Source organism: Urocitellus parryii, chromosome 6 (assembly GCF_045843805.1).
Source record: "Urocitellus parryii isolate mUroPar1 chromosome 6, mUroPar1.hap1, whole genome shotgun sequence".
Taxonomy (NCBI): domain Eukaryota; kingdom Metazoa; phylum Chordata; class Mammalia; order Rodentia; family Sciuridae; genus Urocitellus; species Urocitellus parryii.
The window spans coordinates 97,599,073-97,626,334 of NC_135536.1; the positions used below are offsets into that span (position 1 = coordinate 97,599,073).

Consider the following 27,262-nt stretch of genomic DNA (forward strand, 5'->3'; position numbering starts at 1 on the left):
GGAAAAGACTAATAGATTCCTAGTAGTTGCCTATAGATGTGTTCTGAAGCCTCATTGCCACTGATGCTTTTCCTCTGAATGGGCCCTTGCGCTTTAGTCTGAAGTAGTGCTGCCAAACATATTCCCAGAAAAACTAAAGATACTGTTTTCATGCTTCTCTGCAAAGATTTACATATTGCTTTTTGCAGATCTATTGCTATATTTTAAGTTTCAATTCCAGGCTCATAAAATAAATTCCCTATTCTCTGGAGAATTGGGCTTCTCAGATTAAGCTACATTCCATAAAGATACTGTGATGCACAGTCACTTAGGAGTAAATATTTATCCCAGGTAAGTCATAAAAATCTTCAATTCACATCTCTAATTCTAGATGTGTAGCAGGTTCCCTTGCACCCAGCCCAGGAATTTGCCTGCAAAAGGAAGACAAGTGGAGATTTTACCAACCTACTCCCAGAGCAGAAATAGAATGTCAAATTACAAAATGTATAGAAGGATGCTTTGACTAATATGGCATATAATATAAATGCAGCATACTCTGTAAATAAAATTAGTATTATTTATATTATTAGTGATACTAATTAATGGAGAGGTCTGTACTATCTTCAGCTTTTATAGTCATGGGCTTTCAGAATTTCCATTATCATCCTAGGTTCTTAGCTCAAAAAGCCTTGTTTTATTTCAAACCAAGAGTTTATGTGGACCAAGCACCACTATATACATCTTAAGCATATCTGAGTTTAGAAAAGCAAAGTACAGATTATAAATGTAATATGATGTGTGAAATACCTACCATGATATGAAATAATGATTGTTCTCTCTAGATGATCCAGATGGCCTTCATCAACTAGATGGAACTCCTTTAACGGCTGAAGACATTGTCCATAAGATTGCTACCAGGATTTATGAGGAAAATGACAGAGGAGTATTTGACAAGATTGTTTCTAAACTGCTGAATCTGGGCCTGGTAAGTTGTATGAAAGAAAGTAAATCAAATCTTAGCACAGTTTGGAGTATGCCAAGAAGCCAAGCCACTTGACTCAAGTAGCCAAGTGTTTATAAAGCATCTACTTTGTAGTGGGCACCATCGTTCTCCCTTGAGGTATTTACAGTCTGTCAGAAGAACTAGACAAGTATACACACGGCCATAATGCAAACTGCTAAAGAGCCAGTAAGAACATTGCAGGATGCCAGGAGTGGCAGTAAGGAAAGGCTACAGAGGTAGAGGTGTTTGAACTGAGCTTAAAAAGGTAGTTAAGATATAACTAGCAAAGTTAGAAGGTGTGTGTGGCAAAAAAGGAAATAACAGGAGCAAAGACATGCAATGCATGAAGTAAGCTAATTTCAGCCAGCCTCAGCTTGATACCATAGCTCTGGCAGGTTTGAGTAAGGTGATATCTTTGCAGAGTTTCAAAGTTTACCTGACTATGACATGCAACTGTGGAGGAGCAACTTTTCAGGTGTTTCTCAAAGTAAGTGTTCCATGAGTTTCAACAGGCAGGACTGACAGTTTGCGTGGTTGGCCCAAAGATATGTCTTCCCAGAGTGCTGGGCAATTACTATAGCAGCTGGCATGTAGTAGGGTAATAGGAAGGATTGTCCAGAAAGAGAATTCACAAGGTTCCTATTTTATTTTATTTTTTGTACAAGGAATTGAACCCAGGAATGTTTTACCACTGAGCTATATCTCCAGTCCTTTTTTTTTTTTTTTAATCTTGAGATAGGATCTCACTAAATTGCTGAGGCTGGCCTGAAATTTGCAATACTTCTGACTCAACCTCCTGAGTTGCTAGGATTACAGATATGCACCAGTGCACCCAGAATGATACTTCTTTTAAAAATTTATGTTCAACTGCAAAGTTTAATCTAGATTTTTTTTTAAATCACAAGAATGGGACTAGCAGTTCATATATTTTGCCTCTTATAACAGATCACAGAAAGCCAGGCACACACACTGGAAGATGAAGTCGCAGAGGCTTTACAAAAATTAATTTCAAAGGAAGCCAACAATTATGAGGAGGAGCTTAATAAATCCACCAGCAGGACTGAGAATCAGGCTGGAAAAATACCAGAGAAAGTGGTATGTATATGTGTATGTTGTGTGTGTGTGTTGGTATGTGCATGTGCATAGATGTGTGTACTTGGATCTGTATATAATTCGTCCTTCCTTGATGCCAAAGAAGATTTGAAGTATGTGACATTTCTAGCCCACTTAAAATGCATATCCATAAAATGCTAATAAGGTAAAAGATATGAATGAATTTTACTTGGAAAATAATGTAAAGGTTACATATTATTTTCTATTTATAGTAAAGGTTACATCTTATACCACACTATAAAATAACACATCATGTATAAAATAACAATATCACATAATATCTATTTGTATAGTCCCAGTATACTAGACCCAAAAATCTCACAGCATTTTTAGTATTCATTTTTTTTTCAACAGGGTCTTTTTGTTGTTGTAGATGAATATCTTTATTTTATTTATTTATTTTAATGTGGTGCTGAAAATCAAACACAGTGCCTCACATGTGCTAGGCAAGTGCTCTACCACTGAACTAATACCCAGCCCTGATATTCAATTTCTATTCATAATGGATGTCATGATCTGCTTCACACACACACACACACACACACACACACACACACACACACATACATACATACACTGTGCCAAAGAGTGTGTTGATTCTATCCTGTGCCACAGAAGAACAGTCCTACATCCCCCAGCCTGATGTTGCCTCCCTATTCTAGGCTGTGCTCTTCTACCTGCTCTCCCTTTCATTAGTTCAGAAGCCTGTCTGTCATCCTTTATCCACACTAGCCATTCATCCTTCCCTTTGATGGACTCCTTGCCTTTTCATTTTTTCCTTGGCATCAAAACTCTAATTGAATTTGACCACAAGAGAATATCAAACTCTTCATCTCTCCCTTGACTTTCTTCACCAAGCACCCAGACCCATGGCCCCTTTTCTCCTCCAACGTCCTATCTAAAATAGGATGGTGGTGGTTCTGTTCTAGAGAGGTTAGAAAATAGAAATTTGGGGGCTGGAGTTGTGGCTCAGTGATACAGCACTTGCCTAACATGTGTTAGGCACTTGGTTTGATCCCCAGCACCCCCATAAAATAAGTAAATAAACATAAACAAATAAAATAAAGGTATTGTGTCCACCTACAACCAAAAAATATATATTTAAAAAAAAATAGAAATTTGGTCTGGATTTTTCACTAGATGGCCTAAAAATTTCCATCTCTCTCCCTACTTCCAATCCCCACTATCTGTCGTCTATAAAAATAGCTTTTAAAGATCCACCCACTAATGAATGTAAATGTGTTTTATAGATTTATCAAAGAACTCACAACTCAAGCTTAAGGGTCTGAACTGTCATGATATTTTCATGGTCCTACAATCCCATTCCATTCATTCACCACTAAAATGTCCATATGCTTGACTTGTTCACTTGTGTTATCTAAGTGCATCAATGCAAATGAAATATTCTTTCAACAAAGATTTATTGCATACTAACTATATTACCAAGCACTGAGAATACCCTGCTCATTTAAAAAGGTGTAATTCTTTTTCCAAGGAAGGTTAAGGTCTAGTGGAAAAGGCAGATTGTTTTCAAATAATCATCATTTTAATCACAATTGCAGTAAGTGCTCTGTAGAAAGACATGGTTCTATGAGACCTTATAAAAAAAAGGAAACTGTCCTGCACTTAGGCTCAGAAAAGGCTTTCCTCAGGAAGTAATTTGAGCTGAGTATTGAAGGTCAAATACAGGTTAGCATGTAAACATAAGAGGCAGCATGCAGAGAAGGAAGTATGGAGTATCCAAGCAACTGAAACAAGGACAGTGTGACTGATACAGCAAGAGGGTAGTGACAGCTGAGATGGGGGAGTGGACCCAGACCAGCCCATATAGAGCCTTATGAACCATGGATGGTTTCTGATATTTTTGTAAGAGACATGGGAAAACACTAAAAGGTTATTTGGTAGCATTTTCTATTGCTGTGACAGAATACCTGAGACTGGGTAATATGTAAAGAGCTTTATTTAGCTCAGTTTTAGAAGCTGGAAAACTGAAGATCAGGCCATAACATCTAGTCAGCTTCTGATAAGGCTTCAAGCTGCTCTCAGTGGTGATGGAAAAGCAGAAGGACAAGTAGGCGTGTGAGCAAGAGAATGAGAGGAAATGCCAGGCTTACCTTCTAATAACCTGCTCTCACAGGAACTAAAGCATTTCCATAAGAACTAATCCAGTCTCAAAAAAACTAAACCAGTCTTACAAGAAAAATATTAATCCATTCATGAGGGCAGAACTCTTATGACCTAATCATGTCTTTAAAGCCCCACCTCCTATCACCTCTACATTGGCAGTCATATTTCAACCTGAATTTTTGCAGGGAGAAACCACATCTAAACCATAACAGATTTTAAGCAAAAGAGCTATGTGATCCAACAACTAAAAAGATAACTCTGGCTGCAATATGGAAAATTCAGTGTTGAGAAGAGATTTTAATGGGTGGTGTACCAGTTAGAAATGAGAGATCCAAGGCTGCTTGAGATAGTGGAGAGAGAAATTTCAAATTTGCCATAAAATTTGAAAGGAGGGTCAACATGGCTGCTGATAGAAGTGAATTTGGAAAGGAAGAAGAGCTAAGAAAAGCTCTTAGATTTCTGTGTAGTCCACTGAACAGTGAATTCACTAAGATGGTGAACACCAAGAAGAAACAGGTCTAGGGAGAAAAAAATTTTATGCATCCATCCCGACAGCTCCTAAAGTATCATCCAGAAATTCCCAAATGTACTTGTTGTGCTCCTGCTAAACATTCTGAAAGGCTTTCCTGTAACTGTACCACCCCCTTGCTAGAGTGTATGAACAATTTGAATTAGTCCTCAAGGAAGGGCAATTTTGTGAAGAGAGGCTCATGAGGATTCCTAGAGGGGGAACTTGGCTGAGCAGGACCATTGAAGATTTCCTGTCTCTTCTCCCCTGAACAGGAGCCAGAGTCTTCAGGGGGTCTTCCTCAAGGGAGAACACCTTTTTCAGTTTCCATGTAACTGTGATGCATGCATGCCAAGAAATAAGTTTGAACCCACAGGGATTTGAGAAAGAGGAATGCATTTCACAGAGGAATCTGTGCATTTCATGTTCAAGGGCACCATAAGGAAAAGAATTAATCTGGAGTTGTGTTGATTCTAACCAAAGGCTTTTGTATGTGTGTGTGTGGATTTTTTCCCCCTCACTGGAGACTCCAATGGCAGCAATTCAGGATGGTTTTAATAATGGAGAAAATGATGAAACAGTGTCTAACACCTTAACCTTGACAAATGGCTTGGAAAGGAGAACTAAAACCTATGGAGAAGACAACTTTGAGGAACTCCAGTATTTCCCCAACTTCTATGCACTACTGAAAAGTATTGATTCAGGTAACCACTATGTTTTCTGACCATGCAGAGCATAAATAGTAATTCTAGGAAGTGTGTGGGTGGTTTTATAAGTTCCTGTTTTCAGTTTCCAATTGTAATCCTCAATGACATACACTGTAAGCTTAGGAAAAATAGTTCACATCAGTTTTATTTATTTTGGTTTTTTTTTTTTCCAAAACAAGCATTCAAGTAATGGAAATATTTAGGAAAGGGTACTCAGGAAATGTAGGGTTTCTGGATAATTTGATCTTTTTGTTAACAGAGCACTCCTATATTTGTTCAGCAAACAATTATTGAACATCTGCTGTGTACACAGTACTAGGAAGAATCAGGTGCAGTTATGGTGATTAATCAGTGTTCCTGCCCTGACCCAGTTCAGGCACAATTCTTTATATTTTTTAAATTTTTTAGTTGTTTATGGATACAATATCTTTATTTTATTTTATTTTATTTTATGTGGTGCTGAGACTCAAACCCAGTGCCTCACATGTGCTAGGCAAGCTCTGTACCCCTGAGCTATAACCCCAGCTCAAGCTTCAATTCTTATTGTAACTTTTGTTTTCAGTTATATTGAGGTGTAATTGGCAAATAAAATTTATCTTTAGGATGCACAACTCGATGTTTTAATATATGTACACATCGTGAAATGACTACAATCAGGCTAGTTAGCATATCTATCTTCTCACATAATTACCACTTTTTCTTCCTTTTCTTTATTCTTTTCTCTCTCTCTCTCTTATTGTTGTTGTTGTTGTTGAGATAAGAGCACTTACAATCTAGCCTCTTAGCAAATTTCAAGTAAAGTTCAATATTGTTAACTACAGTAACCATGCCGTATAGTCTCCAAACTTATTCATTTTCTATAACTTAAGCTTAATGTCCTTTGACCAACAACTCCTCATTTTTCCCTTCTCCTATCCCTTGGCAACCACCATTCTACTGCATCTATGAGTTTAACTATTACAAATTCCATACACAGTTGTTCCTTCAGTATCCTCAGGGGGTTGGTTCTAGAATCACCCTCAGAAATCAAAACCCACAGATGCTCAAGTTCTTTATGAAACAATGTAGCATTTTTATATAACCTATGCATATCTTCCTATATGCTCCAAATCATCTCTAGATTACTTATAATACTGAATAAAAAATAAAGCTATATAAATTATTATTATACTATATTGTTTGGTGAATATTGGTAAGAAAAAAATCTATACATGTTCAATAAAAGACATAATTCTTTTTCTTGGATAGTTTCAATCCCTGGTTAAATGAATCCATGAATATAGAACCTGTAAATACAGAGGGCCAACTATGTGAGATCCTACAGTCTTTCTGTGCTCATTTCACTTAGCATAATGTTTTCTAAGTTCATCACATTATCAAAACCAAAATAAGCAAACACAACAATAAGGAAACCTGCCACTTTTCAGTAAACCTTTTTTAAAAGCTTTCTTCATTTTCCTCTCTTAGTGGGAAGTGTGTATGGAACCTAATTCACCCTTCTTTAGATTACTGAAGACATTGCCTGATAGACATATTCAGCTCCCGCCTTCAGATGAGTTAAAATGGACTTTGGATGAGAGGAAGCCAGAAGCACAAAACACATTTGGGAAACTGTTTTGTTTTTAAACAAAGTCCTTATGTGTCCTCATCTCCTCTCTCATATGTGCACTGAGTTAACTGGAAGATTTTTGGTCCATGATTTTTTGTTGTTGTTGTTGTTGTTTTTGTTTTGATTAATTTGTAAAGAGGATAATAATGTCCAACATTTCTGTTGTTATTGTTAAGACAAATGCCCTGCAGTGCCTTAATGGCTTTTCTTTGCCCTCTTCAAAAAATGCAGGCCCCCATTGAACATTTGTATAAAGATTTCTCTCATTGTAATCTATTTCCCTGAAGAAAGGACCTCAAAGTGAGCTTTCATTCCTGGAGAACATCCTTTGTCCTTCAGTTCCAGACATTGGCCAGATGGTACTGGCCCCTCTGCCAGTGTCTGTAGGGGTGGTATGTCTTGAGTGTCCGTTCCAAGCCATCTTGCCCCATTGGTTGGCAGATGCCCAACTGAGAACCTCTGTCATCCTGGTGAGTCACTTCTCATCAGTGTAGAGCGTTGGCATGATACCAAATGTACAGAGGTGACCTGGAACAAACCATGTGATTGCTGCAATTATTTACCAGTTCTTTCCCAGGATCTCTCCCCTACTTTTTCTATCACATTTCTTCCTTCCCTACCTACGAGTTTTTTGATATTTAAAAAATTCCACTTCATGGAATATTCCTTATTTGTTTTTATCTTTTAGTTTATCTGATTCCTTATTGCCTTTATTTTTCTATAATCTTAATTTAAATACTTATACTGACGTCTTTGCTAGTACCTGTCTTCCTCACCCAAGGTCCTGAACCAATTGAGAAATAAAAAACAGATAGAAAACCAAAATGTCATTTCTGTTACTGATAAACCCTGGGTTATAGTTTTGTATCCTTTGACCAACATCTCCTTATTCCCATCTCCAACTGCCTCAGTATTAAAGAATGCTAAGAGAGTAGTTGTTAGTTACAACTACTGTTACAAAGATGATGTTCCTGTTACAAAGATGATCACTATGTGAGTTAATGCATATCTTAGTTAGATTTAATCATAAGGTGTCTGTGTGCTTCAAGGCATCATGTTGCACATGATAAACACATACAGTTCTGTCAATTTTAAAATTCAAATTTGGAATATATAACACTGTGGAAAAAAGAGGGTCCAAATCCCCACCGTTGAGAAAACTAGACTAATGGCTATTACCTAACAATTACATCTGATGGGAGGATGGGAAAAAAATGGCAAGAGGCTAGGAATATTTGGAGAAAATTTTTCATGGCAGCTAAAATGAGAGAAAAAAATGGACTCCTTTCTAGATATTGTTTTTTTTTAACTTCAAAAATGGAAAAAATATTTTTTCTGATTTTAGAATTAATATATTTTCTGAGCTACTCATGGTATCAATGGCCATCTTGTTCCATTAAGATGCAGAACAGTATGTCAAATACCATAGGTTCCCAAGAAATTGCTAATAGTGGTTACCCGTGGCAGGGGTGAGAAAGAGATTGCTACTTTTCACTTTTATTTACTGGTGGATCATTGGAATATTTTTACTATCTGTATATATTATTTCAAATGAAAAAAAAAAGTTTAAAAGCAATGTAAGCTACTGTTAGAAAACCCAACTTACAATTTTTTTAAAAGTGCTTTTAAGAAAATTAAGCCTAATTAATGAACACAAATCATTCTTACCTTAGAAAACTTACCACTTACTTAATCAGTCCTCTACTCTTCCATTTGGGTTCATGTCATCTCAGGTTGAAAACTGCCTCTTTAATACTTATTAGTGCAGTATTTTAGATTAAATTAAAGCTTCATGGAAAAGTTATTATTGCCCATTTCTAAAAAAGTTTGGTATAGCTGTACATTGCCCTGAATTCCAATCAAGCCCTAAAATTTCATAAGTTAAATATGTATGGTTTTAGCTATAAATGTAGAGAGAAATATTTTAATAAGTGCTATATACTTCAGCTGGGTGCAGAGTCATACACCTGTAATCCCAGTGGCTCAGGAGCCACAGGAGAATTCTGAGTTCAAAGTTAGCCTAAGCATGGGTAAAGTGCTAAGCAACTCATTGAGACCCTGTCTCTAAATAAAATGCAAAATACGGATGGGGATGTGGCTCAGTGGTTGAATGCCCCTGAGTTCAATCCCTGGTACCAGAAAAATAAATAAATAAATAAGATGCTCTGCTTCATAAATTGACACTGAGCTGTGTGGTGGTGAATGCCCAGTAGTAACTCAGGAGGCTAATGCAGGATTGCAAGATTGAGACCAACTTCAGCAATTTATTGAGGCCCTAAGGACTTGGTGAGACCCTGCCTCAAAATTAAACATTGAATCTGGGTGCAGTAGAGCACACTTGTAAATCCAGCGGCTCGGAAGTTTGAGGCAGGAGGATTGTGAGTTCAAAGTCAACCTCAGCAAAAATGCAAAGTGCTAAGCAACTCGGTGTGACCTTGTCTCTAAATAAAAAATACCAAAAAAAAAAAAAATAGGACTGGGGATGAGGCTCAGTGGTTAAGTGCCCCTGGGTTCAATCCCTGGTACAAAAGATAAAAATAAAAAATTTTAAAAATTAAATATTGAAAAAAGCCTGGGGATGTGGCTCAGTAGCTAAGCATCTCTAAGTTCAATCCTCAGTACCAAAATTTTAAAAATAAAATAAAATAAATTGAAATTGAAAAATCTAGCTATTCTCTACTGTTTCCTTTGAGTTATTTTTGTCTTTTTACATAGAAAAAGAAGCAAAAGAGAAAGAAACACTAATTACTATCATGAAGACATTGATTGACTTTGTGAAGATGATGGTCAAGTATGGCACAATTTCTCCGGAAGAAGGTGTTTCCTACCTTGGTGAGAATCCTATCTAGTTTGTTTATACTATGGTATTTTTATTATTCAAAGTAAATTTGGAATTTGATGACAATTCCCTCAATAATTTGATTATTTATGCCAAACAGCCCAAATCACTTGATAACCAGAAGTGCCCAGTTTGATGACACCTACAAACCGAATTAACCAGAGTTTTCAACTCCTTATAGATCTAAATTGAGTACAGATATTTCACATTTATCATATTTAATCCTATTCACATTTTCTAACAATCTCCATGATGGCAATCATATTACAATTTAACTTATTAGTTTTTTTTTAATTGTGTTTGGAAGGCTGGGACTAACAAGTCTTGATTTTCCCCTTTGAAGACTGTATGGTGAGGAGGAAGGAGCACTGGCCTTGGTGTCAAGAGGAGTCCTGACTCCTGGGTCTATCTCTGTCAAGCTGAGGAAGGCACTGTGCTGTGCTGGGCCTCACTTCCTGCATCTATAAAATGAAGGACTGGGGTGAGCTGGGTGCTGTGGCAGGAGGATCACAGGATTAAGGCCAGCCTTGGCAATTTAGCAAGACCTTGTATAAAAAAAATATATATATAATATATGTGTGTGTATACACACATACATACACACACACACACACACACACACACATACACACACACACACACACACATACATACACACTCTAATATCATTCATGGATCAAATCCAGCCCAATATCTATTTTTGTATAGCACACAAGCTAAGGACTTTCACATGTATACATGATTGGAAAAAACATCAAGAAGAACAGCATCTCCTCATATATGAAAACTGGATAAGATTCATATTTCCACGTTCATAAATAAAGTTTTATTGGAACATAGCCATTCATTTGTTTCATGGCTGCTTTCCTGCTACAACAGCAGAGCTGAGTAGCTGCTACAGACTGTATGGCCTACAAAGCCTAAAAGATCTGACTCTTATAAAAAAAGTTACCAACACGTGATTCCTTGAATTTATAGATAAACAGAAAAATTTTGATGTTACATACAGGTTGTTTTTGTAATTAATTAAAATTAAACATAATTTAAAATCAGTCTTCTCAGTTGCACTAGACATTCTCAGTTGTACATTGCAAATACTCAATTTTTGTTTGTTTTTAAAAAGGACTTTTGTCAACAAATACCTTTCATCCCCAATGTGGTTTGGGCAGGAAGACCTCATGGCTCCTTACTCTGAGTGGAGAAGGATAAATAAATGGAGGAAGAAATCTCATAGGGAAACTCAGAATTATGCTGCATGAACTCCACTTTTTCTACATGAGAATAGTTTTACTGATTTTTTTAATTATAAATGAGCATATTTATTTTGAAAAATCATTCAACACAAAAAGAAATTTAAAAGGAAATGAAAATTTCTAACAATGTCAACATCCTGGTAACATTTTGGTTTATATACTTTTAGATGTTTTTCTCTCTGTGTGTATATACACCTATGTAATTTCTTTGTCTTAACAAAAAATGAGTTCAGATTACACACAGTGCGTTGTGGCCTACCCTAGTCCTTTACCAATAAAACAGATATTTTCAGACCCACAACTATCTTATATCAATACATAAGATACAGACACAGGAATTCCTCATATTTGTTCTATAGAAATTCATCAGGGGTGCTGGGGTTGTAGCTCAGTGGTAGAGTGCTTGCCTAGCATATGTCAGGCACTGGGTTTGATCCTTGGTAACATATAAAAATAAATAAATAAAATGAAGATATTATGTTCATCTACAACTTTAAAAAAGTAGAACAAATTCATCATGGATGCTGCAAAGGCTTATGTGCAAGGCAGGTGTTCCTACTGCTTCTTACTACAATATGGTGGCCACCAACCACAAGTTGCCATTTAAATAAAAAATTAAAATCTAGTTTCTTAGTTACACTAGGCACATGTAGCTAGTGCTCAGTTATCACATGTAGCTAGTAGCTAATGTGTTGAATGGCACAGAAACGAATACTTCCATCATTGCAGAAAGTTCTGTTGGGTGATATTGGTTTATAGGAGAAAGACTAGATGTTCCACAAGAAGAAAATATCTAAAATAAATAATTTACTTATTTTTATCTTAGACTATTAATATTTTATTTTAAATACTTGTGTTTTCAAAATAATTACATTTATTATATGTTTGGTGACAAGGGAAAATGTTCATGATAAAAATATCCTAATTTTGGAGTTAAAAATGGATATATAGCTTGGTGTGGTGGTGCAAGCCTTTAATCCCAGCGGCTTGGGAGGCTGAGGCAGGAGGATGGCAAGTTCAAAGCCAGCCTCAGCAATTTAGTGAGGCCCTAAGAAACTCAGCAAGACCCTGTCTCTAAATAAAATATTAAAAAGGGCTGGGGATATGGCTCAGTGGTTAAGCACCCCTGGGTTCAATCCCTGGTACCAAAAAAAGGATATATAGTCAATACTATTAAATGTTGTATGTATGTTATGTTATGCTTTATGTTAAAATGGCATGTCGGTTTCATTCCTCAGTGCCTTTGTTCTCATTAATTTTCCCTTCTTCTTTCTCTGCTTTGGAACTTATACTCACATAATTAAAAAGTTCACACACACACACATTTGTATATATGGATACACACACCTATAAGGTTGAAAGGAAATATACCAAACATCTCTGAGCATAATAAGTGTGACTTTTAGAAATGATTTTCTGTAGCTGGTGCAGTGGCATATATCTATAGTCCCAGCTACTCTGAAGGCTTGAGCCCAGAAGTTCAAGGCCAGCCTAGACAACATAGTAAAACACTATCTTTAAAAAACAAACAAACAAAAAACCCTGTTTTCTTAACTTTCTCCAAAATATATTTAACTCTTACAGTCAGAATATAAGCTGTATTTTCAGGTATTGTTCTGTGTTAGCATACTGATTTTTGGCAGATAACATGGGACTCCATCTCCAGGTCCCTGAGTGAGGGCAGTATGGGTACAAGAGAGAATCAACCAGCCTTTTCTCCTGACCTCTGAGCCAGTGACAAGCAGGGATTTAGCATTCTGTTCTCGTCCCTCAGTGTATGGTGATTACAAAGCTTGTCAGCTATCGTTACTATTTCAAAAAGAAGAAAACAATGCATTACACAACAGAATAGACTACTTTTCTACTCTAAATAGGAGTGGGGTGGGAGGAGTTTATTTGAAGAGAAATTATACCAAATACTAATGGAATTTTTACCGACTAATTACAAATGCTTCTTTGCAAATGGCAAAAAAAAAAAAAAATCTATCCTAAAAGAGCAAGTGTGATATGTGACTGGTTGAATATTGAAGTGCCTAGGATGTGGATTCTAACTCATTGTCTACCTGGTGGATGTCAGTCTAGACACTTCATGTCTAATAAAACTTATGTGATGTTACTTCAAAGAGCAAAATTAGAACTTACTAAATTTTTTTATATTTAGAGAATATTAGTTTCTGAAATCAAATCCACATAGATAAGACCTTACATATTTAATACAGTGTGTTACCCCGATACAAATGGAAAAAAAATGTTTAATGTTTCTAGACCAATATAGTTGTTAATTTCTGTACAATGCCAACTTAACACAGTAAACTGGGATACTTTTTCCAAAGTTGACAGCACAGTTAAAGTTTCCAAAAATTCAAATTTTATATTTATATTTATATAAAAAGACTAAGAGTAGCAGTATGTTATGCATCAATAGCAACAACAGCTTTTCCAGGTAGAACTTACTAATTTTGAACAAGGATACAGATTTCAGCTTAGTATGAGTAGGAAAATTGACAATTTGGGTATGGTGGTGTACAACCATTATCTCAGCTACTCAAAAGGCCGAGGCTAAAGGATCACAAGTTTAAGGCCAGCCTCAACAACTTAGTGAGACCTTAACTAAAACTAAAAAATAAAAATCTGGGTATGTAGCTCAGTGGTAAAGTGCCCCTGGGCACTTCATCATAAAAAGCAGAATCATAAAAGTCCCAGTATCATAAAAGCAAACCAAAGCAAAAGACTACCTAACAGTAAAGCTAGCTGCCTCCTTATACAAGGCCCTAGTGAAGATCCTAAATGACAGGAATTCAACTGTTTGGCTAAAGCAAAAAGGTAATTTATGGCCTCGGGTAACTGAAAAGTTAACCAGGGTTTGGGGGTTAGTTTGACTTTGAGTTTGTGAAGTCCATGAGTAGTTGATTCATTGCAGACAGGCTGCTCCCTGTGGGAAATAGATGCCTGGGACAGCCCTAATCTAATCTTAACATCTTCATCACATAGCAATCCCTGTGGAAAGAGAGCCACCTTCTCTCAGTGGTCCTAGCATCGAGTCTCATGGACCTAGATTGAGTCAAGTGTTCATCGAATCAGTCACTATTGATCAGGGTTATGAAGACCCTGGTTATCAGGAGTGGGTTACCCAGTCACCACTGTAGACAAGATTTCTGAGATTGAGAGAACACTGGGTTTCCCAAGGGAAAATCTAGGTACAGTAACCACAAGGTATTATGTAGGTCAAAACCACAGGTGTCTACTTTTGGTGTCAACCCCGGAAGTACTCTAGTAGTGGCCACAGAGATGCAGAAGAAACTTCTGCAATTAACTGAGTAGAAGGAGGAACTTGAGAATCTCAAATGAAATGCCTTACATCCTGAGAATCTATGATTCTTGGGAATAAAATAAGGTCAAATCACCTTGCTAGCAACATTAATATTTTGGAATTGTTAGTGTGATATTTCTGGTGAGATTTAAACATTTTTAGTAAAACTTTGATATCATCGCTCAGGAAATTATATTTCTTCTCCTCCTTTCTCCAGAAAACTTGGATGAAACAATTGCTCTTCAGACCAAGAACAAGCTAGAAAAAAATGCTACTGACAATAAAAGCAAGCTTTTTCCAGGTAGGATATATTTAAAAATATTTTTCCTATAATAACTTAGCTTTTAGAAGAATAATCCTTTTGCATGATAAATAATTTAATACATATCAGCACAGAATTACAGATTCCAAAAAGTCTTAAAATCTTAAATATAACCATAGAATTAAGTAAATATAACCTTGGGTATTTCGTGGTGCATCATGGCACAAAAATCTGATCTCAAAAAGCACTGAAAAGTAATGTAGGTCTTTACCAAAGATTCTCTGAGGTGGCTGGTGAAGAAGGAAAGATGGTTACATCACAAAACTGAGCAATCCTTTCTAAAAGTCTCTTTTAGGTATCTTTTTTTCTTCCCAGATCACCACTTTTCCAAAATACTGTCCCTGGTCATCTACCCGCCACCCCCCCACACACACACTGTCCTTCTCTCCCAGATCTTCTCTCTCCTCTGGGAAGGTCTGGGCCTCTATGTAGTACGACTTTCCTTCCTTCTCAGTTACTTAGTTCTATATCCTCCACCCACAACCCTCGTCAGCCCAGCAAACAAATACCATGGAGCTGAGCTGTGCAAAGAAGACTCCTTTCAAGGGGGGTGGATGGAGCAAAATGAGAAAGGACTGACAATTGCAAATTATTATACTTTAATATTGCCCCAATAGCAGAAATGGCGTACATATTTTTTTAAAAGAGAGAGAGAGAGAGAATTTTTAATATTTTGTTGTTGTTGTTTTCGGCAGACACAACATCTTTGTTTTGTATGTGGCGCTGAGAGTCAAACCTGGGCCGCCCACATGCCAGGCGAGCACGCTACCGCTTGAGCCACATCCCCAACCCAACGTACATATTCTTGATAGTATAATGTATGGCCCCTTAAGATGTTTTTTTTTTTTAATTTTAAAAGGAGAACTTTTGGTTGTTGTTTTGTTTGTAGCAGTGCTGGGGATTGAATCTGGGGCCTCATGCTTGCCATACAAGTAGTCTACCACAGAGCCACATCCCCAGCCCTCAAGCAGTTGTTTTGTTTTGTTTTGGGATTTGAACCCAGGGCCCCATGTCAAGCAATTTTTAATAAACTTTCTTAGAGACCAAAGCAAGGAACAAAATTATACCACAAATATGAAAAAAATCTATACACTTTTATATAATGCAGTGCACAAGGGAATATTTCACACAATACAAAAACCAATTTCTTCTTTCCTATAATAAAAATATTGGGTTAAAATAAGTTTGTTAGACAGCTTGAGTTTCCTGCTAGCTGTTTAAAAATTAATTAACTTATTTATTCTAATTTGTTATACATTTCAATTCATAGTACACAAATGGAGCACAATTTTTCATGTCTCTGGTTGTACACAAAGTAGATTTACACCATTCATGTCTTCATACATGTACTTAGGGGAATGATGTCTCTGTCTTTCCTATCCCCATACTCCCTCTCTTACCCCTCCCTCCCCTTTGTCATATCCAAAGTTTCTCCATTCCTCCCATGCTCCACCCCTATCCCCATTATAGATTAGCATCTACTTATTAGAGAAAACATTCAGCCTTTTGTTTTTTGGGATTGGCTTATTCCACTTTGCATAATATTCTCCAACTCTATCCATATACCTGCAAATGCCATGATTTTATTCTTTTAGTGCTGAGTAATATTCCATTGTGTAAATATACCATAGTTTCTTTATCCATTCATCTATTGAAAGGCATCTAGGTTGCTTCCACAATTTAGCTATTGTGAATTGAGCTGCTATGAATATTGATGTGGCTGTGTCACTGTAGTATGCTGTTTTTAAGTCCTTTGGGTATAGACTGAGGAATGGGATAGCTGGGTCAAATGGTGGTTCCATTCCAAGTTTTCTAAGGAATCTCCATACTGCTTTCCAGATTGGTTGCACCAATTTGCAATCCCACCAGCAATGTATGAGTACACCTTTTTTCCCACATCCTCGCCAACGTTTTTTGTTGTCTGTATTCTTGATAACTGCTATTCTGACTGGTGTGAGATGAAATCTTAGAGTAGTTTTGATTGTTAGTGATAATTGTTTTCCAGTGGTTACCTACAGGTTGTAAGTTTCAGTTCAACACAGGATTGCTAGAAGGAATACAGCTACTTAATATAGTGAGAAGTGAGCAAATGTTACTCCATTTTGACAGCAAGATTCCAAATCTTTTCTTTACATTAGAATAGCCAGGGATAATGGAGCATGAAGAAAGGGTAAAAAGAGAGTTCTGCTTTATCCCCAAATCCTTGAGATTGGATAACTATAGTTATTCTCACTTGGAATCAAGACCACCAAATTCACTTTGGGACTTGGCATACCCGCACTTGATCATCAACACTGATTAAAGTTTACTTTAATCAAACAAGGCTGAGAGTGTGGCTCAGTGATAGAGCATCTACCTAGCACGCATAAGGCCCTGGATTCCATTCCAGCACTGGGTGGGGAAAAAAAAGGACAAATAACTGGGCTGAGCTTAGTGGCACACAAATCCCAGCTACTTAGAGGTTGAAACAGGAGGATTGCTTGAACCTAGGAGTTCAAGGCCAGCTTAGGCAACAGAGTGAGATCCCATCTCTAGTAAATAAAATAATAATAATCTATCCTTTAGTGATATTGCAGCGTAAGGGAAACAATGCTAAACTAGAATCTGGACAGCTGGAAGCGGGGGCCAGCTTTTTGTTAACTCAGTGGGTGATCTTAGGAATATCTCTTCCTTCTCTGGTCCTCAGTTTCTTCTGTGAAGCGAGGTAGAGGGTTGAACTAGATAATCACCAAAAAAAAAAAAAAAAAAAATCTAACCTCAAATTGTACCGTTTCAATAAAGTTTATTTTTGCATTAGGAATTAATGCACGCATAGGAAATCATGCTGTAACAACAATGCCCAATCTGATTACAGTGCCATCAGAGAAGAGCCATGAAGAAACAGACAGTACCAAGGAGGAAGCCGCTAAGATGGAAAAGGAATATGGAACTTTGAAGGATTCCACAAAAGATGACAGCCCCAACCCAGGAGGAAAGACAGATGAACCAAAAGGTACAGAATTGACAGCTCTAGGTCGGCAATGAAATTGGGAAGCAAATTTCCTTAATTATTTAACAAGTGATTCCAACACAACAAACACCTTTAGGGACCTGGTAAAAACCACAAATCCAGCACATCGAATTTTCTTAAATAGCTTAAATATGTCTGTGCAATATAAAATTTACTTCTTCCCAGGATTTCAGAAGCTTTTCCAGGTACCCAAAGAAAAAGATTCATTGAGTATATAGGTTCTAAGTTGTCAGTCCCCTGATTTGATTTCAGGTCAGAAAAGAATATGGACCTCATTGTATAGTTCAATGGTCCAATTGCCTCCAAAACCCATATTTTTTATTACTAAGATTGAACCCGGGATACTTTACCACTAAGCTATATCCCCAGCCATTTTTGTTTTGAAACAGGGTTTCATTAAGTTATTGAAGGTCTCACTCAGTTGCTAAGACTGGCCTCGAACTTGCAATCCTCCTGCCTCAGCCTCCCAAGTTGCTGAGATTACAGGCATGCACCACCATGCCCAGCTGGATCCCCTGTGTTACAAAGTTATGTTGTTGCTTCATAGAAAATTTACATCCTTGTATCTCAGATACTCTTTTTCTGAAATCTTGTGTCTTTACCAGAAGCTGTGAACATGTGGTTCGAAACCTACCTTATCTTTTGGTCATTATGATACAGTGAACTCTTTGGTATAACTGGAACCCTACTTATGTCTTACCAATTTCTCATTAGTAGGTTCATGTAAAGGTTTTTTTCCCTGGGAGCTAACATAGCTAGGTTAGTGCTCTCTCTTGAGGCAGGGAGCTTGGCACCTAGATAATTTATCATCTGAAACCACATCATTGGGCTCTTTTTTCACTGGTTATTTTGTATAACCATCATTGTCAATGAATGAATGAACTTTGTTTATTCTTGCTGTGATATGATGTGAGACTACAAGGACTGGTCATGCTCATGATATAGCTCTTAATTTTGGAGCGATTACTTGGTCCACTTGTAAGTTCCCCACCCAGTCTCTCCTGCTTACACAAATAGACACACGTTCACATTCACACTTGATAATAGACCCATACTTAACAATGCCTAAATATGATCTAGAAAAAGAAACTAGCTATGTATTTAATACCTTGTAATTCAATAATAGCAAAAATGTACAAACTAATTCCCTTTTTTAAAATAACTACCTCCTTCATTAACACTTTATATTGCATTTTCCATTCCTGTAAGTTGTTGCAGTTGATGATAATTATGATGATGTGGAGATAGGTTAACTTGGGCAGTGGGATTCCCCTTCATTTCTCCTTTGTCTGCTTAGCATATCCTCTCTACTTTCTGACAACAGGGTATTATGGGCCCACTTCACACTTTCCTTTCACAAGACTTGAAACCAACTCCTGTTCAAGGAGTTCTAGTTCCTTCTTATATAAAAATATAGTTAGAGACTTGAACCTGGGTTTTATGGCTTCAAATATGTTGTGATAGGGCCGGGAATATAGTACAGTTGGTAGAGTGCTTGACTCACATCCCAAGGCCCTGAGTTCAATCCTTAGCACCATTTAAAAAAACAAAACAAAAAACAAATAAACAAAAAAACGAATAAATATGTTGTGATAGTGGCCAAAGTTGCTACTGCTGCTTCTATTTCAGCTGTTGGGGCCTTTTTAGAGACAGGCTGAAAATTTTTTTCTTCTTAATGTACAAGTTCATGTAGTTTTCCTAACTCATGAAGCTTTATATTACTGTAATCTAGCATGGATTTCATGAACCGTCACAATTTTCTTTTACATTGACAGGTGACATATCCACTCCAACTGTTTGGTAGTAGCCTGTGTGGAGAAAGGATATGAGTTTGCATGGGCTCAGTTAGAAAGACTTTGGGGATGATTAATTCATAATATTTGTCATGGGCAAGGGAAAGCAGAACTGGTAATAGCTGTGCCATATTTGAGGACCCTGTACGTCCACTCTGGATGAGTGATAGCTTTTTATAAATTGTGGTGAAATATATATAAAATTTACTACCTTAACTACTTTTAAATCTACAGCACAGTGACAGTAAGTATATTTACATTATTGTGCTACCATGAACACTAATCATCTCCAGAACACTTTTTACCTCTCATTTCTCCTCCCCCAGCCCCTCACAACCATGATTCTACTTTCTTTCTGTATAAATTTGATTACTCTAGGTACCTCACATAAGTGGAATCATACAGTATACATCCTTTCTGTGACTGGCTTATTGAAATTAGCATAATATCATCAAGATTCATTCATGTTGTAGCATATCAGAACTTCCTTTCTTTTTAAGACTGAATAATACTCCGATGTATTGGATGTATATGCTGTATTTTATTTATCCATTCATTTGTCTATGGACCTTTGGGTTGTTTTTACCTTTTGAACAATGATGCTATGAACATTGGTATACCAATATTTCCTTGAGGCCCTGCTATCAATTCTTTGGGATATATATCCAGAAGTGGAATTGTTGGATCATATGGCAATTCTACTTTTAATCTTTTGAGAAATAATCATACTGTTTACCATAATTGCTGTAACATTTTAAATTCTCACCAGCATGCACAGGGGTTCCAATTTCTCCACATCCTTACCAATACTTGCTATTTTCTGGTGTGTTTTCCCCTGCTCCAGTTTAGGTTTTTATACTAATGGATGTGAGGCAGAGGATAAGTGGTGAACTCTTGAAAGATAGCTAACCAGGAAAAGGGTAGCTCATGGCCTGAGAGAGAACCAGCATACAGCATGACAGCTCTCCCCCAGCGGATAGTCAGTAGGCCTCAGTCACCCCCTCTGACAGCAAGCCATGCACAATGATTGTGTTTCACTAGAACACAGCAGAACATAGGTTAGGTCCTTCATCTTGCTGAGGCGAATGTTCAGTGCTTAAGACAATACCTTATATTACTATGCAAAGATTCCTAGGAATAGATGCTGACAGATATCTTTGCTTTTTTTTTTTTTAAGAAAACATATAAAGTGTGAGGAGTAAAAATCTGTTCCCAGGATGTAGGCTCCCTATTTACCTCTCTTATTGTTTCTCTTGCTGAGAAAAAACTTTTTAGTTTAAGTAAGTCCCATTTGTTGATTCTTGTTATTAACTCTTGTGCTATGGGTGTCCTATTAAGGAATTTGGAGCCCGACCCCACAATATGTAGATCGGAGCCAACTTTTTCTTCTATCAGACGCAGAGTCTCTAATTTGATATCAAGCTCCTTGATCCATTTTGAGTTAACTTTTGTGCATGGCGAGAGAAAGGGATTCAGTTTCATTTTGTTGCATATGGATTTCCAGTTTTCCCAACACCATTTGTTGAAGATGCTATCCTTCCTCCATTGCATGCTTTTAGCCCCTTTATCAAATATAAGATAGTTGTAACTTTGTGGATTCTTCTTTGATATAATGAGAGCAACTATGAACAGAGCAGGGAGGAAGAGCAGGAAGAAAAAATTAACATTAAACAGAGACATGAGATGGGAGGGAAAGGGAGAGAAAAGGGAAATTGCATGGAAATGGAGGGGGACCCTCATTGCTATACAAAATTACATATAAGAGGTTGTGAGGGGAATGGGAAAATAAACAAGGAGAGAAATGAATTACAGTAGATGGGGTAGAGAGAGAAGATGGGAGGGAAGGGGAGGGGGGATAGTAGAGGATAGGAAAGGTAGCAGAATACAACAATTACTAATAGGGCATTATGTAAAATTGTGGATGTGTAACCAACGTGATTCTGCAATCTGCATTTGGGGTAAAATTGGGAGTTCATAACCCACTTCAATCTAATGTATGAAATATGTCAAGAGCTTTGTAATGTTGTGAACAACCAATAAAAAAAGAAAAAATATATAAATAAAAAAAAGAAAACATATAAAAAGGGAATATACCAGAGATGATTCTTGGTGGCCCACTATTGCCCATACAGGATATAGGTGATGTTAGTCAGCTTTCTTATACTCTAACAAAATACCTAAGTTAACTAACTTATAAAGAGAGAGGATTATTTTGGCTCATAGTCCATTATTTGTTGGCCCCATGACTACACCTATGGTGAGGCAGCGCGTCTGGTTTGGAACACATAGTCGAGCAAAGCTGCATGCCTTATGGCCAGGAAGCAAAAGAGAATGAGGAAGGGGCTGGGGTCCCACAGTCCCCTCAGCACATGTCCCCAGTGATCTAGACAACTCCTACTAGGCCCCACCTCTGTAAATTTCTACAATCTCCCAATAGTGGCACCCTGGGAAACAAGTTTTCATCACATAGACCTTTGGGAAACATTCAAGACCAAACCATATCAGTGTTTTTAGAAATTAATAGTAAGGAAATATTTCCCATTTTTGTTATGATTTCCATTAGAGAGAAATGGGGAGCAAGGAGGGTAAGCTCTATCATCTAGGGTTATTCTTTGTAATGGCTCTCCTGAAACATTAGGAAGAATATAGATACTTAAGGTTAAAATTAGCCTTCCACCCCATTATTTAGAATTAGGATTTATTCATACTACCTTGACCCCATTATTCCAATACAGTTTAGAAAAAACAAAACCAAGCTTATACTCAGCTTATGCTCAACATTTTTTGGGGAAATATATTTAATCCCCCAAAGGACATACTAAGTTTTTTTTTTTTTAATCTTTGTACTTACAGTTGATTATTTGTGCTTTTTTCCAAGGGCTGTTTTACTTCTCTGTCACAAAACCCAGAGAGACAACACCCATTATCTCTAGGCAGAAAAATAAAAGCATGCATAGGGTGAAGACAACGTTGTCTAGGTTTCCTGAGACATTTATCTGCAATAAATAAGCACTTATTCCATCTGAATGCCTGGCACTGTGTACAGGAAGCAGCTAGAGAGGGACCATAAGAACTAATGCACCAGGCACAATGGCATATGCCTGTAATCCCAGTGACTTGTGAGACTGCAGCAAGAGGATCACAAGTTCAAGGCTAGCCTCAGAAACTTAGCAAGACCCTATCTCCAAATAAAAAATAAATAAAAAGGGCTGAAGATATGGTTCAGTGGTAAGGCACCTGTGGGTTCAATTCCAAATACCAAAATAAACAAAAAACAAAACAAAAACCCAATGCCTATCTTTGAAGACTTTAAAAAGTTTGAAACAACCAAGGAATAGTTCTTACCCCTTGTGTAGGAAAGTACAACATAGGCCATGTGAGCACACGCAGATCCCACTTACTGATGAGCCAGGCATGTGAAGAAGAGGCTCCCTTTAGGAAGGAAAGTTGGAGGGCATTACAGAATAGAACAAAGGATGAAATAATGGCCCAGCTAAAACCGCTTAAGAAAATAATTGTTAGCAGAACGCGCTGGCAACAATATCTGTAGGGAGTTTGTTTTGGACTTGGGATGTGAGATGTTAGCCCATGTAACTGCAATCGATATTTATTAATCATGCCAAGTCTTGGACAGAGTCCCATGAGCAATATAACTAGGAATAACAACAACACCCCCCTACATTTATGCCACACTTCAATCTACAGAACATGTCTACATGCATCTCAGTTGAAGTTTCATGTTAAAAAACAATTACCAATGATGAAAAATGACACACTCACCTGAATATAATTTTAGTTAGTTAGACTAGATTCTTGCTTTCTACAGTGACTCACATTAGGGTTTTTTGTTTTTGTTTTTGTTTTTACCAAGGATTGAACCCAGGGGAGGTCAACCACTGAGCCACATCCCCAGCCCTTTTTTTTTTTTTTTTCATTTTTTATTTTGAGACAGGGTCTCCCTAAGTTGCTGAGGCAGGCTTTAAACTTGCAATCCTCTTGCTTCAGCCTCCTGAACCACTGGGCCATAGTGCCCGGCAAAGATTTTTTTTCATGTTGATTTCTAAATCTTACAATTATTTGAATGATTCAATAATTATTTCTAAACTTAGAGCTATGCCAATAAAGTACAATGTATTCTAATTCCAACCACATTTATGAATTTGCTTAATTTTTCAAGTAAATTACCCTCTGGAGACTAAAGATGTTTAGAACTTTATTCCATTATCTAAATGTGGCTCTTTGCGCCAGTTGGATGCTTACTCACTGACTTCTCATGTATGAGTCACTGAAAATCTTTTTAAAAAATCATCCAAGGGATGAAATAAGCTTTATAACACCCATAAATTCATTGCAGGGCTATCATTTGTCAAGTTTATGGCTAGATAATAGAATTAGTTGGAGAAGGTGATCACTAAGATAACTTTCACCTCAATATCCTATCATCCCCATCTTTTTTACGTTAAGCCAGAAAAGTTAGCCTATTTAATTAATAAATTGATAATAAATTGACTAACTCATGTGAATGCTCTTGTGTTTTAAGCAACATAAGAAGAGACAATTCATGCCTCCATTCAAGTCCCAAGGCATTCTGCTACAAATGTCCAAAGACAGTCTACTCTTCTCCCCTGACACACCAGGGGGGCTGAGAGCTCAGCACAGGCCTGAGAGCGGTCTCTCAAAGACAGCAAAGGAAAAGTTCTTCCCATATGTAGAAACCATGAATAGCCTTTTTCAAATCCACCCTTAATTAACAAATCAGTAAAGCAGTACCCAGAAGATGAAATGACTTGTTCAGGATCTCATAGCCAGAGAGTGATGGAGCTGGGCCTTGAATCCTTGTCCCCACTCCCAGTCCAGTGCTCTTCAGTATTCCTCACTGCATCTTATGGGCAAGTAAAATGTCATCACTATGGAGAAGTTCCTGAATTGAATGACTTTGTGGCTTTTGTGGCATCAAAATTACCAATATTAGTTGTTTTGCTATTTATAGTAATTATAAATATAACTATAATAATATAATCTTGCCATAATTTTAAACATCATATCAAACTTAATTTTTTAAAATACTCTTTTAAAAGATCTAATATCTTTAGTACATACTACATTCAATAGGCAAACCCTGTTGATTTCTATACCCCACCCCACCCCTGCCATCCCCCAGAGTTAGGAAGTGGTCAGGGCAGCCTATCAGAGTCAGGACAAACTCATGCATAAAAAGGGATATTTCTCTTACAGTGTTGAAAACCAGGACAGACAGAAAAGCAGGACTGCCTCTTGACTCTGGCCCTCATCCCATCTGCTTCAGCATATGTTTTAAGGCTTGCTCCATATTAACTCCGTCATGAGCTATTTTTTTCCAAATGAAGCTGAAATAAATTGGGGGGAAAAATAGCTTGGCTTTCCAAAGTGGACTCTCATGGGCTTTCAGTGCACACTGTGAAAATAAAAGATTTGCTTTACAACTCTGAGAAAAGAAAATGTAAATAGGAAACAGCTGTTTCTCTTCACGAGCAGAGGAACACCTGATTTCATTGCTGTTGTTACCAGTGCTTCAGTAAACATATGGAGATCCCAGTACGGGTGGCGGTGACTTCCAAACTTTGCCATACACTAGACTGACCTCAGAACTGATTACAAAATATGCTGATGCTTTTTCCCTACCTTTAGCTAGTTTGATTTAATTGACATGAGGAATAACCTGGACGTTAGGAATTTTAAAAGTGATTTTAATATGCAGCAGTTTGAGAACCACTGCCTTTTTGGCTAGTTTGAAAACAACAGGAACTAAATCCTCCTAGTCCAAACTGTGGATTTGACCTAGCTCCACTCATTAGAGGCTCAAGATTCAGTCTGGCTCAAAACAAGTCTCTAGTGCTTACTGAGATGTGTCCCCTTGGGCATGTTACTTAACTTTCCTGAACTTAGTTTCTTCATGAACAAAATAGGAATAATACTTTTTACATAGAGTTCTGTGATGTCTAGCACATTTGTGTTTCAGTTGTTTCTGATACACTTATTTAGATGAAAAGATCCATTAGATTTCAAGTCTTTCAAATAAACAATTCATTTTCTCTGGGGCAGAGAAGGAAGAAGAAAAGGAAAAAAGGAGACAGAAAAAGAGATCTATATTATTTATACTTTTAAAAAATATTGTGGGCTGTGGCTATAGCTCAGTGACAGAGTGCTTGCCTAGCATGTGTGAGGCACTGGTTCGGTCCACAGCACCCCATAAAAATAAAAAACAAACAAAATTAAAGGCATTTAGTCTATTTACAACTACAAAAAGACAATTTTAAAAAATATTATTTCCCTAATTTATATTCCATGATCACTGAGCAATCTTCTAATTTGTTTTCTATGTCCTTTATCCACTTATTTGGTAAATATTTATTGAGAATCTGACATGTATCAGGTTTTGTTCTAGGAATAAAGTACATTAGAAATTGAGATATTTCTTAGACAAAAAGACTTTTTTTTTGTACTAGGGAGCGAACCCAGGGACACTTTACCACTAAACTACATCCCCAACCCTTTCTTTCTTAAACTTTTTATTTTGAGACAGAGTCTTGCTAAGCTGCTTAGGGCCTTGCTGATTTGCTAAGGCTGGCCTCAAACTCTCAATCCTCCTGCCTCAGCCTCTCAAGTTGCTGGGATTACAGATGTGCCCCACTGAGCCCCATTCAACAATAAGAAAACAAATTATATGATATGGTAGAAGGTAAAAAGTCCTATGGATAAAAATAAGCAAAAAAGAAGAATGAGAGGAATAGGGTGTTCTATTTTAAATTACAGACATTGTCCTAATCCTATGTCATAACTCGGAAGGTATTAGTTTCTTAATAGATTGCACACTAGCTTTCTTTAAGCTGTAGTAAACTCATTCTCTGTTGTGGGTTGATAATACCAATACAGTGAATAAAATTTCTTGTATTCATTCATACTTCTTTTTAAAAACTCAACACCAGGGTTGGGATTGTGGCTCAGTGGTAGAGCGCTCACCTAGCACATGAGAGGCCCTGGATTTGATCCTCAGCACCACATAAAAATAAAATAAAAATGTTGTGTCCAATTACAACTTAAAAAAAACAAAAAAAACTCAACACCACTTTATAGGTAATTGGTTCCTGAGCAAAAGGCCACCTAACAAAATAATAGTGAGACCTTTATAACAAAGGGTCTTACGTTGGGTGCCCCCAAAACAGAGAGATACTGAGAGAAGAACCTGAGGTAGTGTAGTTGAATTGGAAGGGGCTCCCAGGAGGCACCACCAGGAGCTGGGGAAGTTACATGAGACAGGGAAGGAAAAGAAGTCGGTGTAGTGTGTTAATGAGCAGGCCTCAACCTGGGCCACAGGGGCTTGATCACACTGAGGATCCCTGGGAGACTGCCTGAGGTACAGGAAGCTTAGGAATGATGTACCAATCAGTTTATGAATACAAGAATGAATACAAGAAATTTTATTCACTATATTGATATCATCAATATAGTTTACCATCAGTTGAGGGCTGCTCTATTAATATATCTGAAAAGAGGGAGGCACCAGGCAGGGATTGTCTGCCATACTATGCTAGAACCTCATAATACTTTTTTACCTTCTTAAATTCAAAATTATAGTGCAGTATTTAAAAAGAGACTAAGCTGTGGTTTTCCCTTTTTCAAGTAAGCTTTCCACATCATTATATGTTATTG

The 27,262-nt window shown here is 37.1% G+C and overlaps 1 protein-coding gene across 2 annotated transcripts in view; it reads left to right on the forward strand.

Annotated features, from left to right (window-relative positions):
* The window catches only part of Scg3 (secretogranin III), a 38,816-nt gene that overhangs the window by 5,501 nt on the left and 6,053 nt on the right, over positions 1–27,262 (forward strand). Inside the window, exons 5-10 of one of the 2 annotated variants that reach the window (XM_026392130.2) lie at positions 822–964; positions 1,928–2,077; positions 5,257–5,434; positions 9,762–9,878; positions 14,666–14,749; positions 17,625–17,762. In XM_026392130.2, coding sequence (XP_026247915.2) covers positions 822–964; positions 1,928–2,077; positions 5,257–5,434; positions 9,762–9,878; positions 14,666–14,749; positions 17,625–17,762 — 810 coding nt within the window. The remainder of the gene's footprint in view (positions 1–821; positions 965–1,927; positions 2,078–5,256; positions 5,435–9,761; positions 9,879–14,665; positions 14,750–17,624; positions 17,763–27,262) is intronic. The other variant, XM_026392138.2, reaches the window with a different exon arrangement.